The sequence below is a fragment of the Salmo salar genome, chromosome ssa13, assembly GCF_905237065.1.
Source record: "Salmo salar chromosome ssa13, Ssal_v3.1, whole genome shotgun sequence".
NCBI lineage: Eukaryota > Metazoa > Chordata > Actinopteri > Salmoniformes > Salmonidae > Salmo > Salmo salar.
The window spans coordinates 72,428,119-72,442,828 of NC_059454.1; the positions used below are offsets into that span (position 1 = coordinate 72,428,119).

Consider the following 14,710-nt stretch of genomic DNA (forward strand, 5'->3'; position numbering starts at 1 on the left):
AGAACGGGTGGTGGTCTGTATGTGAGGAGTGAGTATAGAACGGGTGGTGGTCTGTATGTGAGGAGTTAATACAGAACGGGTGGTGGTCTGTATGTGAGGAGTTAATACAGAACGGGTGGTGGTCTGTATGTGAGGAGTTAGTACAGAACGGGTGGTGGTCTGTATGTGAGGAGTTAGTACAGAACGGGTGGTGGTCTGTATGTGAGGAGTTAATACAGAACGGGTGGTGGTCTGTATGTGAGGAGTTAGTACAGAACGGGTGGTGGTCTGTATGTGAGGAGTTAGTACAGAACGGGTGGTGGTCTGTATGTGAGGAGTTAATACAGAACGGGTGGTGGTCTGTATGTGAGGAGTTAATACAGAACGGGTGGTGGTCTGTATGTGAGGAGTTAATACAGAACGGGTGGTGGTCTGTATGTGAGGAGTTAATACAGAACGGGTGGTGGTCTGTATGTGAGGAGTTAATACAGAACGGGTGGTGGTCTGTATGTGAGGAGTTAATACAGAACGGGTGGTGGTCTGTATGTGAGGAGTTAATACAGAACGGGTGGTGGTCTGTATGTGAGGAGTTAATACAGAACGGGTGGTGGTCTGTATGTGAGGAGTTAATACAGAACGGGTGGTGGTCTGTATGTGAGGAGTTAATACAGAACGGGTGGTGGTCTGTATGTGAGGAGTTAATACAGAACGGGTGGTGGTCTGTATGTGAGGAGTTAATACAGAACGGGTGGTGGTCTGTATGTGAGGAGTTAATACAGAACGGGTGGTGGTCTGTATGTGAGGAGTTAGTACAGAACGGGTGGTGGTCTGTATGTGAGGAGTTAGTACAGAACGGGTGGTGGTCTGTATGTGAGGAGTTAATACAGAACGGGTGGTGGTCTGTATGTGAGGAGTTAATACAGAACGGGTGGTGGTCTGTATGTGAGGAGTTAATACAGAACGGGTGGTGGTCTGTATGTGAGGAGTTAATACAGAACGGGTGGTGGTCTGTATGTGAGGAGTTAGTACAGAACGGGTGGTGGTCTGTATGTGAGGAGTTAGTACAGAACGGGTGGTGGTCTGTATGTGAGGAGTTAATACAGAACGGGTGGTGGTCTGTATGTGAGGAGTTAATACAGAACGGGTGGTGGTCTGTATGTGAGGAGTTAATACAGAACGGGTGGTGGTCTGTATGTGAGGAGTTAGTACAGAACGGGTGGTGGTCTGTATGTGAGGAGTTAGTACAGAACGGGTGGTGGTCTGTATGTGAGGAGTTAGTACAGAACGGGTGGTGGTCTGTATGTGAGGAGTTAGTACAGAACGGGTGGTGGTCTGTATGTGAGGAGTTAGTACAGAACGGGTGGTGGTCTGTATGTGAGGAGTGAGTACAGAACGGGTGGTGGTCTGTATGTGAGGAGTTAGTACAGAACGGGTGGTGGTCTGTATGTGAGGAGTTAGTACAGAACGGGTGGTGGTCTGTATGTGAGGAGTTAGTACAGAACGGGTGGTGGTCTGTATGTGAGGAGTTAGTACAGAACGGGTGGTGGTCTGTATGTGAGGAGTTAGTACAGAACGGGTGGTGGTCTGTATGTGAGGAGTTAGTACAGAACGGGTGGTGGTCTGTATGTGAGGAGTTAATACAGAACGGGTGGTGGTCTGTATGTGAGGAGTTAATACAGAACGGGTGGTGGTCTGTATGTGAGGAGTTAATACAGAACGGGTGGTGGTCTGTATGTGAGGAGTTAATACAGAACGGGTGGTGGTCTGTATGTGAGGAGTTAATACAGAACGGGTGGTGGTCTGTATGTGAGGAGTTAATACAGAACGGGTGGTGGTCTCTATGTGAGGAGTTAATACAGAACGGGTGGTGGTCTGTATGTGAGGAGTTAATACAGAACGGGTGGTGGTCTGTATGTGAGGAGTTAATACAGAACGGGTGGTGGTCTGTATGTGAGGAGTTAATACAGAACGGGTGGTGGTCTGTATGTGAGGAGTTAATACAGAACGGGTGGTGGTCTGTATGTGAGGAGTTAATACAGAACGGGTGGTGGTCTGTATGTGAGGAGTTAATACAGAACGGGTGGTGGTCTGTATGTGAGGAGTTAGTACAGAACGGGTGGTGGTCTGTATGTGAGGAGTGAGTACAGAACGGGTGGTGGTCTGTATGTGAGGAGTGAGTACAGAACGGGTGGTGGTCTGTATGTGAGGAGTTAATACAGAACGGGTGGTGGTCTGTATGTGAGGAGTTAATACAGAACGGGTGGTGGTCTGTATGTGAGGAGTTAATACAGAACGGGTGGTGGTCTGTATGTGAGGAGTTAGTACAGAACGGGTGGTGGTCTGTATGTGAGGAGTTAATACAGAACGGGTGGTGGTCTGTATGTGAGGAGTTAATACAGAACGGGTGGTGGTCTGTATGTGAGGAGTTAATACAGAACGGGTGGTGGTCTGTATGTGAGGAGTTAATACAGAACGGGTGGTGGTCTGTATGTGAGGAGTTAATACAGAACGGGTGGTGGTCTGTAGTTTGTTTTGTCTCTTACTGTTTCAGTGCTTTATTCCCTTGTCTCCATCTTCCCACCTGCTTTTTCATCTCCCCCCCCCCACAAAACAAATAAACAAACAAAAAGGCCCTGTGAGAATGTTTTACGTTATACCATATGCTTCAAAAGAATATTTCACCTTACCAGATGCATTGGACAGATGGGGGAGATTTCACCAAGCAGACATGGTCAACAAGTGAGCCAGCTGACTTTCCTCCAATTTCTGATTCTGAAACAACCTCATGATTTTCTCTGGGAGTTCAAATATATTGTAGATGCGTGCTATATAAATGCTATATAGATATTAAGCCTGTACCCTTGTCCTGTTTACTGTGTGTGCATGACACCATCAGTTACTTGTTGTCACAGTAAGTTCTCATAGTGATGTCCTGTTTGTTGGAGCTGTGTGTGAGATGGGGAGAGGCCGAGTGGATTTGGGGGGAGCTGAGGGGCTGTGAGCGATGCAGTAAAATAGGGCAACTGTGTGAGTGTGTGTGTGTGAGTGAGAGACTGGCTCTGCCATCACAGAGGACACCAGGCCTAAGCCCCTCTGGCTAAATGCTGATAAGCACCAAGCATGATGCCCCCACAGCACATACACACACAAACTTGCGCCACTCTCTCTCTTCCACATGCACAAATTTGTGTACACACACACACACACACACACACACACACACACACACACACACACACACACACACACACACACACACATCACTCTTTTTCACACTTGCACAGAAATAATTAGAACGAAAATGAATTTTTATACAGTGCTTCTCATGCCCAAGTTGCTATATAACATACAATAATATTACTCAGACATGGAGATATATTACAGCATGTAGAAACGGGCGCGCTTGTGTTCTCCACCCCATGCGCCAGGTTTAGCAGTATACCTGTCTAATATTAGTTCGCTTGCGCTGAGGTGGGAGGGGCGGGGTGGCAGTATTTGAAGTGCACCCTTGAAAACAAGGGCAAAAGTGACCATTTCTTGCAGCACATATCGGAAGATTTAAGAGCAACGAAAAGCAGGTCTCAGCGGTAACACTGGTCATGGGATGGATGTGATGAGAGCTATCCAGCCACGACGCACAGTGCCCTTATGCTCATGGAACATGAGGGTAGATTTTTGTGCAGGGAATCCTTGTATTAATAAACATAAACAAATGAACACCGTGTTGTAATAAACTCAATCAGCTATGTGCACTGAGCTTGTCTGGTGCTTTAAACACTGTTTGATGAAATGAAGAGACGTAAATGACACGCGAGGGAGCCAGAGATCAAGAATTTTATACACATTTTAATAACCTATTTTTTGTTATTTTGCCAACTAGGTAAAAATAGCATACATAAAGCCAACAAATACAAACTCTGCAGGTAGAAAATATCCTATAAATCGCATGGAGTTTTGTTCATGTTCTTTCAATCACATTCGTCTCTCTACTTCGCCTGTCTGCAACGAACTTAAAACACTGAGTTTCCAGCGCCAGTGAGCTCTGGACCAATAGTGGTACATGGGTAAAATCACCGGGGACGCCAATCCAGGGAAAAACCAAGACGTGTTGTGATCATTTAGTTGTTTGCTCTATAACCTGTTAGTTCATATGCTCTGACACTGAGATATATATGCGCTGAGGCCGAGAAAATAATACATTCAACCACACCTTTGTTTCATCACAAAACCGGAGAGCAACGTCTGTCCGTGGGGAGTCCACAAAGCATATTGCGTGTAACAAACGGTTACAAGACCTACAGCATTGTCAAGCAAGGTAATGTTTCTGACATTTTTTAAACAACTATTGATTTAGAACCACGGAGACTTACTGCAGGTCACATTTCAAACAGGTGCTGCCTCCACTATTCCAGCACCATTTCAACATTGTCTAAACATCTATGCTTAGTCTAATACAGTGACAACTAAAAGATGCCAAAAACTATTTAGTCCAGTCAACATAATATGATGTGGCAGTCCATAGTACTGATTTCTGTAGTAGAAAGAGAACATGTTGGCTCACCCTACTTGTAGAGAAACGCCAGTGTCAGAGCAGCTCACAGATCATTGCACCTGTAAATAGCCCATCTGTAAATAGCCCATCCAACTACCTCATCCCCATACTGTATTTATTTATTTTTCTCCTTTGCACCACAGTATCTCTACTTGCACATTCATCTTCTGCACATCTACCATTCAAGTGTTTAATTGCTCTATCGTTATTACCTCACTACCATGGCCTATTTATTGCCTTACCTCCCTTACCTCATCTGCACACACTGTATATTATAGACTTTTTCAACTGTATTATTGACTATGTTTATTCCATGTGTAACTTTGGTGTTGTATGTGTCGAACTGCTTTGCTTTATCTTGGCCAGGTTGCAGTTGTAAATGAGAACTTGTTTTCAACTAGCCTACCTGGTTAACCTCTATGGGCTACTCAACAGCCAGTGGAATCCCGTGGCGCGATATTCAAATACCTCAAAAATGCAAAAACAATTTTTCAAACATATGACTATTTTACACCATTTTAAAGACAAGACTCTCGTTAATCTAACCACACTGTCCGATTTCAAAAAGGCTTTACAACGAAAGCAAAACATTAGATTATGTCAGCAGAGTACCCAGCCAGAAATAATCAGACACCCATTTTTCAAGCTAGCATATGTCACAAAAACCAAAACCACAGGTAAATGCAGCACTAACCTTTGATGATCTTCATCAGATGACAACCCTAGGACATTATGTTATACAATGCATGCATGTTTTGTTCAATCAAGTTCATATTTGTATCAAAAACCAGCTTTTTACATTAGCATGTGACTAGCATTCCCACCGAACACTTCCGGTGAATTTACTAAATTACTCACGATAAACGTTCACAAAAAACATAATTATTTTAAGAATTATAGATACAGAACTCCTTTATGCAATCGCTATGTCCGATTTTAAAATAGCTTTTCGGTGAAAGCACATTCTGAAAAATTCTGAGTAGATAGCCCGGCCATCACAGGCTAGCTATTTTGACACCCACCAAGTTTGGTACTCACCAAACTCAGATTTACTATAACAAAAATTGGATTACCTTTGCTGTTCTTCGTCAGAATGTACTCCCAGGACTTTTACTTCAATAACAAATGTTGGTTTGGTTCCAAATAATCCATAGTTCTATCCAAATAGTGGCGTTTTGTTCGTGCGTTCAAGACACTATCCGAAGGGCGCGTTTCGTGACAAAAAAATTCAAAATATTCCATTACCATACTTCGAAGCATGTCAAACGCTGTTTAAAATCAATTTTTATGCGATTTTTCTCATAAAAAAGCGATAATGTTCCGACCGGGAAACCCTGTTTTCGTTCAGACTGAAAATGTAAACATGGTGGAGTCTCGTGCACGCACGCCCCAGTCTCATTGTTCTCCGATCGACCACTTACCAAATGCGCTACTGTTTTTCAGCCATGGCCTGCAAAGTCATCATTCAACTTTCTGGCGCCTTTGAGAGCCTATGGGAGCGTTAGAAAATGTCACGTTATGCCAGAGATCCCCTGTTTTGGATAGAGATGACAAAGAAGGCCAAGAAATGGTCAGAGAGGGCGCTTCCTGTTTGGAATCTTCTCAGGTTTTGGCCTGCCAAATGAGTACTGTTATACTCACAGACACCATTCAAACAGTTTTAGAAACTTTAGGATGTTTTCTATCCAAATCAAACAATTATATGCATATTCTAGTTACTGGGCAGGAGTAGTAACCAGATTAAATCGGGTACGTTTTTTTATCCGGCCGTGCAAATACTGCCCCCTATCCCCAACAGGTTAAATAAAGTTGAAATAAAAAAAATCTAAGTTAAGAACAAATTCTTATTTACAAAGACGGCCTACCCCGGCCAAACCCTAACCCAGACAATGCTGGGCCTATTGTGCGCTGCCCTATGGGACCAGTTGTGATACAGCCTGGAATTGAACCATGGTGCCTTAGACTGCTGCGCCACTCAGAAGCCCAAACGGTTTCTGACTGTCATACAGTACACGCTTTTAGTTTGTTGTCCTAGTCTGTTTAAAACACTATCGCTAGCTTAACTTCCTTTCAGGGGCAACAATACACCAGGCCAGCTAGTTAACATTAGCATACTAAATCTAGCTACTTATTGAACTTCCATCCTCTCAGGCCAGGGGCACAATGTATGAATTTATATTTGGATTAGAATTGCTGTTATAATCATTGGCCAGTACTGAGAATTCAGTAAAACCTCAAGTCCAAATCCCTAACTCCATCCATGGCTAATTTATTAAAGGGATGATTCTAGCCACTGGACAACAACACAATGAGATGCAACAATTCAAGTCTTTTTCTGTCAATAATGACGTTTGGCTTGTGATGTAATTGGTCTGAAGCCAAATCCAAACTGGCTTCCTTTTGACTTTTTTGTTGTTGTTGGTGAGCCAGGACCATTCACAGCTGAAGCCCACTCAGTTTAGCACAAAGCTGATTGGCTATTATTATTTAATTTTAAATTATCAAGCCGGGCTAAATGCTTGCTGGCTTCCCTTGTATTCAATGCTATGAATGGCAACAATGTCATACTCTTTCTGACCATACAGCATCAGATACGTTATATGCATACTGAGCCAGATTCGTTCGCTCTGATTCTCCCATACGATACATTCAGCCTCTTGCAAATTGATGGAATTGCATGAATCACAGAGAGACGAAACAGAGTGCATTCGGAAAAGTATTCAGACCCTCAGTACTTTATTGACGAACCTTTGGCATTGATTACAGCCTTGTCGTCTTAGGTATGACGCTACAAGCTTGGCACAGCTGTATTTGGGGAGTTTCTCCCATTCTCCTCTGCTGATCCTCTCAAGCTCTGTCATGTTGGATAGGGAGTGTCGCTGCACAGCTATTTTCAGGTCTCCAGAGATGTTTTCATCGGGTTCAAGTCCAGGCTCTGGCTGGGCCACTTGAGTTCAATCTTGGTTTCATCAGAATCTTGTTTCTCATGGTCTGGGAGTCCTTTAATTTCCCTTTGGCAAACTCCAAGCGGGTCTGTCGTGCCTTTTACGGAGGAGTGGCTTCTGTCTGGCGTGCTGCAGAGATGGTTGTCCGTCTGGAAGGTTCTCCCATCCCCACAGAGGAACTCTGAAGCTCTGTCAGTGACCTTTTGGTCACCTGCCAAAAGGAACCTATAGATCTCTCAGACCATGAGAAACAAGAACTTTTCTCACAAGTGTAACAGGTTGTGAGCTCTGCAAACAACATGTCCACTCCGACAATGAGAACGGTAAATGACCTTAATAATAATAATGCATGTAATGTATTAAAATAAATAAGCATAACCAAAGAAACATTGTAGATTAGAAATTATGGGAATTAATGGTACATTTACTACTGGAGATGTATGTAATGAGGCATTAATAGACACTAACAATCAAATGGCAAACAATTCACACAATGAAGTTATGAAACAATGAATGCGCACCAATTGGCAGGAGAGAACGCATTCCTGAAACACGTGCCTTGTGCATCTAAGCCACACTCCGCTTGACTCAACATTTAAAATGATTCCCAAGACACATTTACTTCACACATTACTGTAGGCCTAAGAAATACTCTCACAAACAGTGTTGGGTTCAAAGCAGTAGCCATTTTATGGAAAAACCAACAGCCTATCGACCAAACATTGAGTCAACTAAATGGGAGGGTCAACCCTAGTTAGGCCGACATTATTTTAGACATCTTCTATTTTGGATGTGTGTGAAAAAAATGGCAGTTTAGGCTACGTGTCCGTATGCTCATTATGAAACGATGCTGGTAAACCTTGTATTTAGAACTTATTTTCCTGTAAAAATTGCTTGGTTTCTGTTTCATATTATTACAAACCAAGCCTTCCGTAGGTTACCCTTAACCTAGCTCTATAGCAGTGTTTTCCACCAGCCAAATAGAAAAAGTAGCCAGCCAGGGAGTTCCGGGCTGAGGGGTTCGAGAATTTAGTTTGTTTGGTGGCCTCTAGTACATTATTATGCCTTGATGCCATCTGAAATACAAAGCTAAATTATTGAGGACTTTACCGACGTTTACCTCCCAGATTGGTAATGAGTTGTGGTATTGAGTAGAAAGTCATGACCTTTGAATTCATGCATTTTCAGTCATTTCAATTTTATGTTTGTTTGTTCAAATGATGTATTTAATTGTCTCAGCTGCTGTGGACAATTAGGTAAGGAAACCAGTGTCATTTTGTAATTTGGGTGAACTATCCCTTTAACAGTTTGACCTATCAATCACTGTGGAGGGGGCAGGATGTCTGTGTCAAAGCGTTGGTAGGATTTCAGACATGTCAATCACTGGGTGGGACTTTGAGGGAAGGCGGTAGATTAGTATTCTAGTCAGAAACTTTATCTCCGGACACCCCCAACAGTGTGTGCACCACCACTTTTATACAAAGTCAGGCGCCCATGACATACAGGTATGATTAAAGAATTAAGCAGGTGTTAAACTTGGTCTTAGCTACACAGAAAACAGCATTTGACTTCTCCATTGTCGACACTGTAGTCAAACCTATATCAGTATCTTTAATAATGCCATAATAAGTATCATGACAATGAGAACGGTAAAAGACTGGAATAATATTATATGTAACGCATTAACAGACGCTACCGTAACCAAACAAACATTTGTAGATTATAATTTATAGGAATGAACAGTAAATGTACTACTGGTGATATATGTAATAGGGAATTCATAGACACTAACAAACACAAACAATTTACACAATGAAGTTATGAAACAATGAATGTGCACAAATTGGCTGGAGAGGGAAGTGCATTGTGCAGCCGTACTCTGAAAGATGGACAATAGTGAGTGCCCCCCAATTAACCTATGAGTGTCTTTTTTTATGGACTCTCCCTGACTTCCAGAAGACCTGACAGATAATATGCTCTAGAAGGGTTGTTTTCGTTTTCACTCCCCCTCATTGATGGACTGGTGTAATAAATATGGTGGAAACTCACTCTGGTTTATGCTAACACCCAACCAATGGCTTCTAAATCTATTAGGGGAGGGAACAAGTGTAGTGAGCAAGTATACACTTTGAGCTAAGGGTTAGGGAATTGGAATGCAGCCCTGGTTCTTACCTCAAAACAAAACATCCTTATTTCAGCCTGACTGGTTGTTAATGTTGTCATTGGACAGTTAGGGAGGACAGTTGCTCATTTCCATGTCATCCCCACTATACTATTCCCATTCGGTCTCCTGTGGCCTCTGTGACACTGAGGTGGGCAATGGAGAGGAAAATTGACATTTTAGATGTGCCCCTTCTCTCACGCAAAGCTGCCTGGCACAGAGGGCCACTAGACCTTGACAGAGAAGAAGTCCGTCCATTACAGTGCTACAAATGGACTTAGCTGGACTAGCTTTTTCATAGAAGGAAATAGTGCTAGATCCGATATGACATGCTGTGACCTAAATGTTTTGACTTTTTTTTTGGCTGAAATGATCTCTTGTCCAATTATGATGATGATGATAGATCAACTGTTTTCAGGCTCATCATGTGTGCATATATATGACCTTTGATAAGTTTGTTTCGGACCACTCTAAAAACCTGTGTGGGGGGGTTAAAAATGATTTTTCCATGATTGTCCATGCATCTGTGACCTTTTGACCTTTTTTTGAATAGATTTTACAAATGTGATTTGTGGATTCACAAAGTATTTTCTTGTTGCCAGGGTGAACCCAGAGAAGCTGACGAGCGTGCAGCAGAAGCTGGAGGCCTTCCTGGCCCAGGAGAAGGAACAGAAGGAGCGAGCACAGAGGGTCAGTGTCCTGGAAGGGGTGTAAAGGCAGGGGGGGGCGAGACCATTACAGGATTGGGATGGATCAGGGGTCAAGCCATTAGCTTTCCAGGACAGGAGTTATTTTCACCCGTAGTGCTTACACCCATAAAATCTAGAGTTGTCACTGGGATGATAATGCAGGGTCCGACATTAACGATGGCCCACTGGCCCGGGGACAGTAAAAACATGTCGTGCCAGTGGATCTTATCAACTTCTGAGTGCATTTTTGCATTCCAGTTCAACGTTTACCTCCTGTTTTAGTCTACCGTTTGAAGACTACGCGCGGAAAAGTCATGGTATTTACATTTGACCAATATGCTTGGGCTTTCGTTTAAGCACCACCACGCTCCCACGAGTCAACAACTCGAGCAGTACATGAGCCGGTGCCTTCACACAGCACACGCGCGAGCTGTCCGGAGCAATAAGAAGCGGCCATCAATCTACTCACCCGCTGAGCTGATTGTATTTTGAGCTAGGGAAAGCGATTTACAGAAGTAAATCTTCAATAGTGAAGATACTAGAAATATGCTGGCTACTGTTGATAGTCTGCACAAAGACAGCTAGAAAAAGACATCTAGTGGTTGTCTAGGCTAGCCTTCTGTAGCCAGGTCAATATCTCTTTTGGAACACTATTGTCTTAAAGGGGCGCAGCTTCTGATTTTGAGATTGTCATTTTAAGAAGAAAAACATACTTTACAAACAAAAAAGGAATGCAATTAATAAAATGCTCTTCTAAAGAATAAAGACTTTCATTTCTAAATTATTAGTTTTTTAAATTCATATCATAGTAACCAAATGTGGCTTAATAGCTGAATATAGAGAGGGCGCGTACCAACCTATACAGCCTGGATGACCCCAATGCATTTAAAAATGACATCGCGTCCCGGCCAGTAGAAATTTTGTTCGGCCCGTAGATTTTTGGACAACAGGCCCAACCTGTAATGGACTGCATTTACATACTGCATTATTTACACTTCTGACTAAAATGTGATTGAAAATGCAAATTGCATATGTTATGCACCTACAGTGTGTTTTTGGCTCTGTCATTAACACCCTCGTTGCCTAGACGGTACAATTGTTATACCCATTTCTTTTGTACTCATAACGGGATTTTTTGCCATTTCATGCGTCATCAGATTGTTTAATCATCATTTCAAGTTTAATGTATGTGCACAAATACAGCGAAGTTAATTTCTTGCCAGCTCCAAACCCAGCAATGCTGTAATCAATATCAACGTAGCACTGAAAATAACAGAAGGTAGAACAAAAACAGGAGAGGGAAAAAATAAGAAATCATTTGAGACCGGCAACACATTTCTCCAGAGGAGAGAGCCCACTCGAAGAGGGTCCCTTATCACCAGCTTGCACCATCCCGTATGATTCATCGCCTCCCTCGGCTGGCTGTTCGAGGAGATGGCAGTTGTCGATATCGCTCACCTTTCCACCCCCCCTCTCCCTCTTTCTCTGTGCAGTGTTTCGTCTCCTACCTGCGCTCCGTCTACCTCATGAAAAACAAAGACGTCTTTGATGTGTTCCAGCTCAAGCTCCAGGAGTATGCAGCGTGAGTAAGAGGGAAACAGGCCATTTTGAGCATTTATCTATCTCTAGCGGTGGAGTGCTCTTCTTAGATCTGCTGTAATTGTTTAGGGCTTCCCAATCCTGAAAGAATGTCAACCAGGCCACAATGTGCCTGTTTGTTGTGCATGTGAGGGGACTTGGACATCATTATCCACAAGGCCTTAACAGAGAATATGGTGTGGGGCATCATTAGAATACGCTGTGTCATCCCATCATTTAAGCATAGAGTTGCTTAGCTTTAGCCATTGCTAGCTATTTTAGCCTTTTTGGACCATGATGAACCAAACATTTTAGTAAAAGTCCAACTTGATGTCATTCTTCCCTTTTGGTAGTTCTCTGGGCCTCGCTGTTGCTCCAAGGGTGCGTTTTCTCAACAAAGTCCAGAAGGAGAGAGCAGACCCTGGGCAGAGTGGCGGGCCGGGAGATGTGGCCCAGTATGAGGAGGAGAAGGAACTAAAGAGCTTCAAGGCTCAGCTCAGAGGAGACGGGCGAATGTCCGAAGCTCAAGAATCCCAAAGCTCAGATGAGGAAGATGAGGAGGACGAGGAAAAGTTACAGCCTGGTCCTAAGGGTCTCATCTTCGGGGCAGATGAAACCGAGGAGGATGAAGATATGAGGGACTTGGACCTGCTCACAGTGAAGAGAAAAGATATCTTCAGTCTGGAGGAAGTTGACCAGGATGATGAGGTGAGGTGCTCCTGCCTGTTGTGGTGCCAGTTCTGTGGACACCAGTGTCTCTTAATTCTGGACCTGGGGACCCAAAGGGGTGCATGTTTTTGCCCATGGCTCTACACACCTGATTCCACTAATCAACTCATCAAACCTTTTGATTAGTAGAATCAGGTGTGTAGTGCTCGGGGGGAAAAAACCAAAATATGAATCCCTTTGGATTTCCAGGACCATGATGAGGAGACACTGTACACTTAACGCCTTACTCAAGTTGCATTTACTTATTTAAAGGTCCAATGCAGCAGATTTTATCTCAATATTAAATCATTTCCGGCTAACAGATTGCTGCGATTTGTTTTCAATTAAAATAGTGAAAAACAAACAAATATAGCTGCTTAGCAAAGAGCAATTTCTCAAGCAAGAAGTTTGCTAGGACTGTGTAGGAGTAGTCTGAGTAGGGAGCGGACTGTGTAGGAGTAGTCTGAGTAGGGAGGGGGAAACTGAAAACTGAAAACTATCTCTTATTGGCAGAGGTTTGGAACTCTTTCTTATTGATCTATTAACTCATTTACTGCCTGGTGATGTCAGGCAAAAACTCCATCCCACCAAAACGGTGAAATTTCAGATGGTCTTTTCAAACAGCACTTACACTAAAAGTGCATTATCATTTTCACAATTTCACAGTATTCCAATTTCGACGTGTGGATATATACAGTCTCTCTCATGAAAGTCATGTTTTTGGCTGCACTGTTCCTTTTAACATTTTTTGCTTCATACAATTACTCCACGTTGTTCTCCATAGAGTATATATAAACCCTCCATAGATGTTAAACAAGCCATTTGGGCTTTTGTTCGACTTTGATATGTGCTGTGTGTGCTTTTCTGCCTCATTTTGGAAAGCTGCCGTGTCTGTGTGTGTGAACAATGCAAGCGGGAAAAGGTAGAATTAGCATGCCCAAATAATTTAGCAACCACAATCAAAGCTGTCGGAGCTCAGTCAGGAGCCACACTGCCAACAGAGACATATTCGTCTCTACAGTCAAGCACAACAAGCATCTGTTTACAGTCACGGCCAATTTCAGGTAGGAAAATGGTTCTGGAAACTGACAAAATGGCCAATTTGTAGAAACCCAGATGGCTATATACATGCATAGCCTAGGTACACTTTGTTTACATGCATTTGTAGTCTCCAGTTGGACAAGCGGTTCAGTTCCATCTCTAACCATCCGTTTTCTACTGAGTTGCCAACTTGCAATGCCTTTGTCTCATATACAGTCATGACTGAAATGACTGGCACCCTTGATAAAGATGAGGGGAAAAAAGACTATGAAAAAATGTAAATATAATCCTGAGCTATGTGATGCCTCGAGTCATTATCTCTTGGTGTGCTTTAGCCTGGCTTTGCTTTGTTTTTCTGTAGAGTTCACTTAGTTTGGTTCTATAAAAGCCTCAATCACTCCACGCATACCTGGCAGTGGATGATCCTCATGGATGTCAGATTTAATTTGGGGCAGATGGTTCCTCTCTGCTGGAGAGAGAACCTCTAAATCACTGTCGGCTTCCCGTTCCCACCTACGTGTACGTTCCTTAACAGGGGATGTAGATGCTGAAGTGGTGACCTCATCACAGTAATAACGCTGGTTTGGGTGATGAGCTTCTAATCCAATTCAATGGCTGAGACAAAGCTGTCTGTTGCACTCGTCTTTGTTAAGTGAGGAGTAGGCAGCTACAACTCTTAAACCCCTACACAAGTGCACGCTACTAGTCTGATTCAGTGTAAACTTCCTGCTCCTTTCTCTGGAATTGGTGTCAACTGATTCGAAATAGGTCCTTCCAAGCTTTTTCTCGCTTATATTTAGTTGCTGTGCACCTTGGGGCAAACAAAATGGGCTAGCTCCCACGTGAAGTTGAAAATAAAACAACCTAGTTTTCCCCTAAAGAAGACCGCTGTAGGGTAGAAACGGTTTGGAGAAGAAGTGTTTGAACAGAGGTCAGGGTGAGTTTAGCCAGCTCAGGCTAGCTATTTCATTGACTCCTCTGCAGTGGGCTAAGAATATGCTGTAGGCGGCCGGGGTCACATCTACTGTGCCTTCAGCTGGAGTGTGGGAGGCTGCGG

At 43.2% G+C, this 14,710-nt stretch overlaps 1 protein-coding gene across 2 annotated transcripts in view; it reads left to right on the plus strand.

Moving 5' to 3' along the window:
• Positions 1–14,710, plus strand: part of ddx10 (DEAD (Asp-Glu-Ala-Asp) box polypeptide 10) — a 76,427-nt gene that overhangs the window by 15,699 nt on the left and 46,018 nt on the right. For both annotated transcript variants that reach the window (XM_014137341.2, XM_014137340.2), the window contains exons 11-13: positions 10,240–10,327; positions 11,820–11,908; positions 12,258–12,612. In XM_014137341.2, coding sequence (XP_013992816.1) covers positions 10,240–10,327; positions 11,820–11,908; positions 12,258–12,612 — 532 coding nt within the window. The remainder of the gene's footprint in view (positions 1–10,239; positions 10,328–11,819; positions 11,909–12,257; positions 12,613–14,710) is intronic.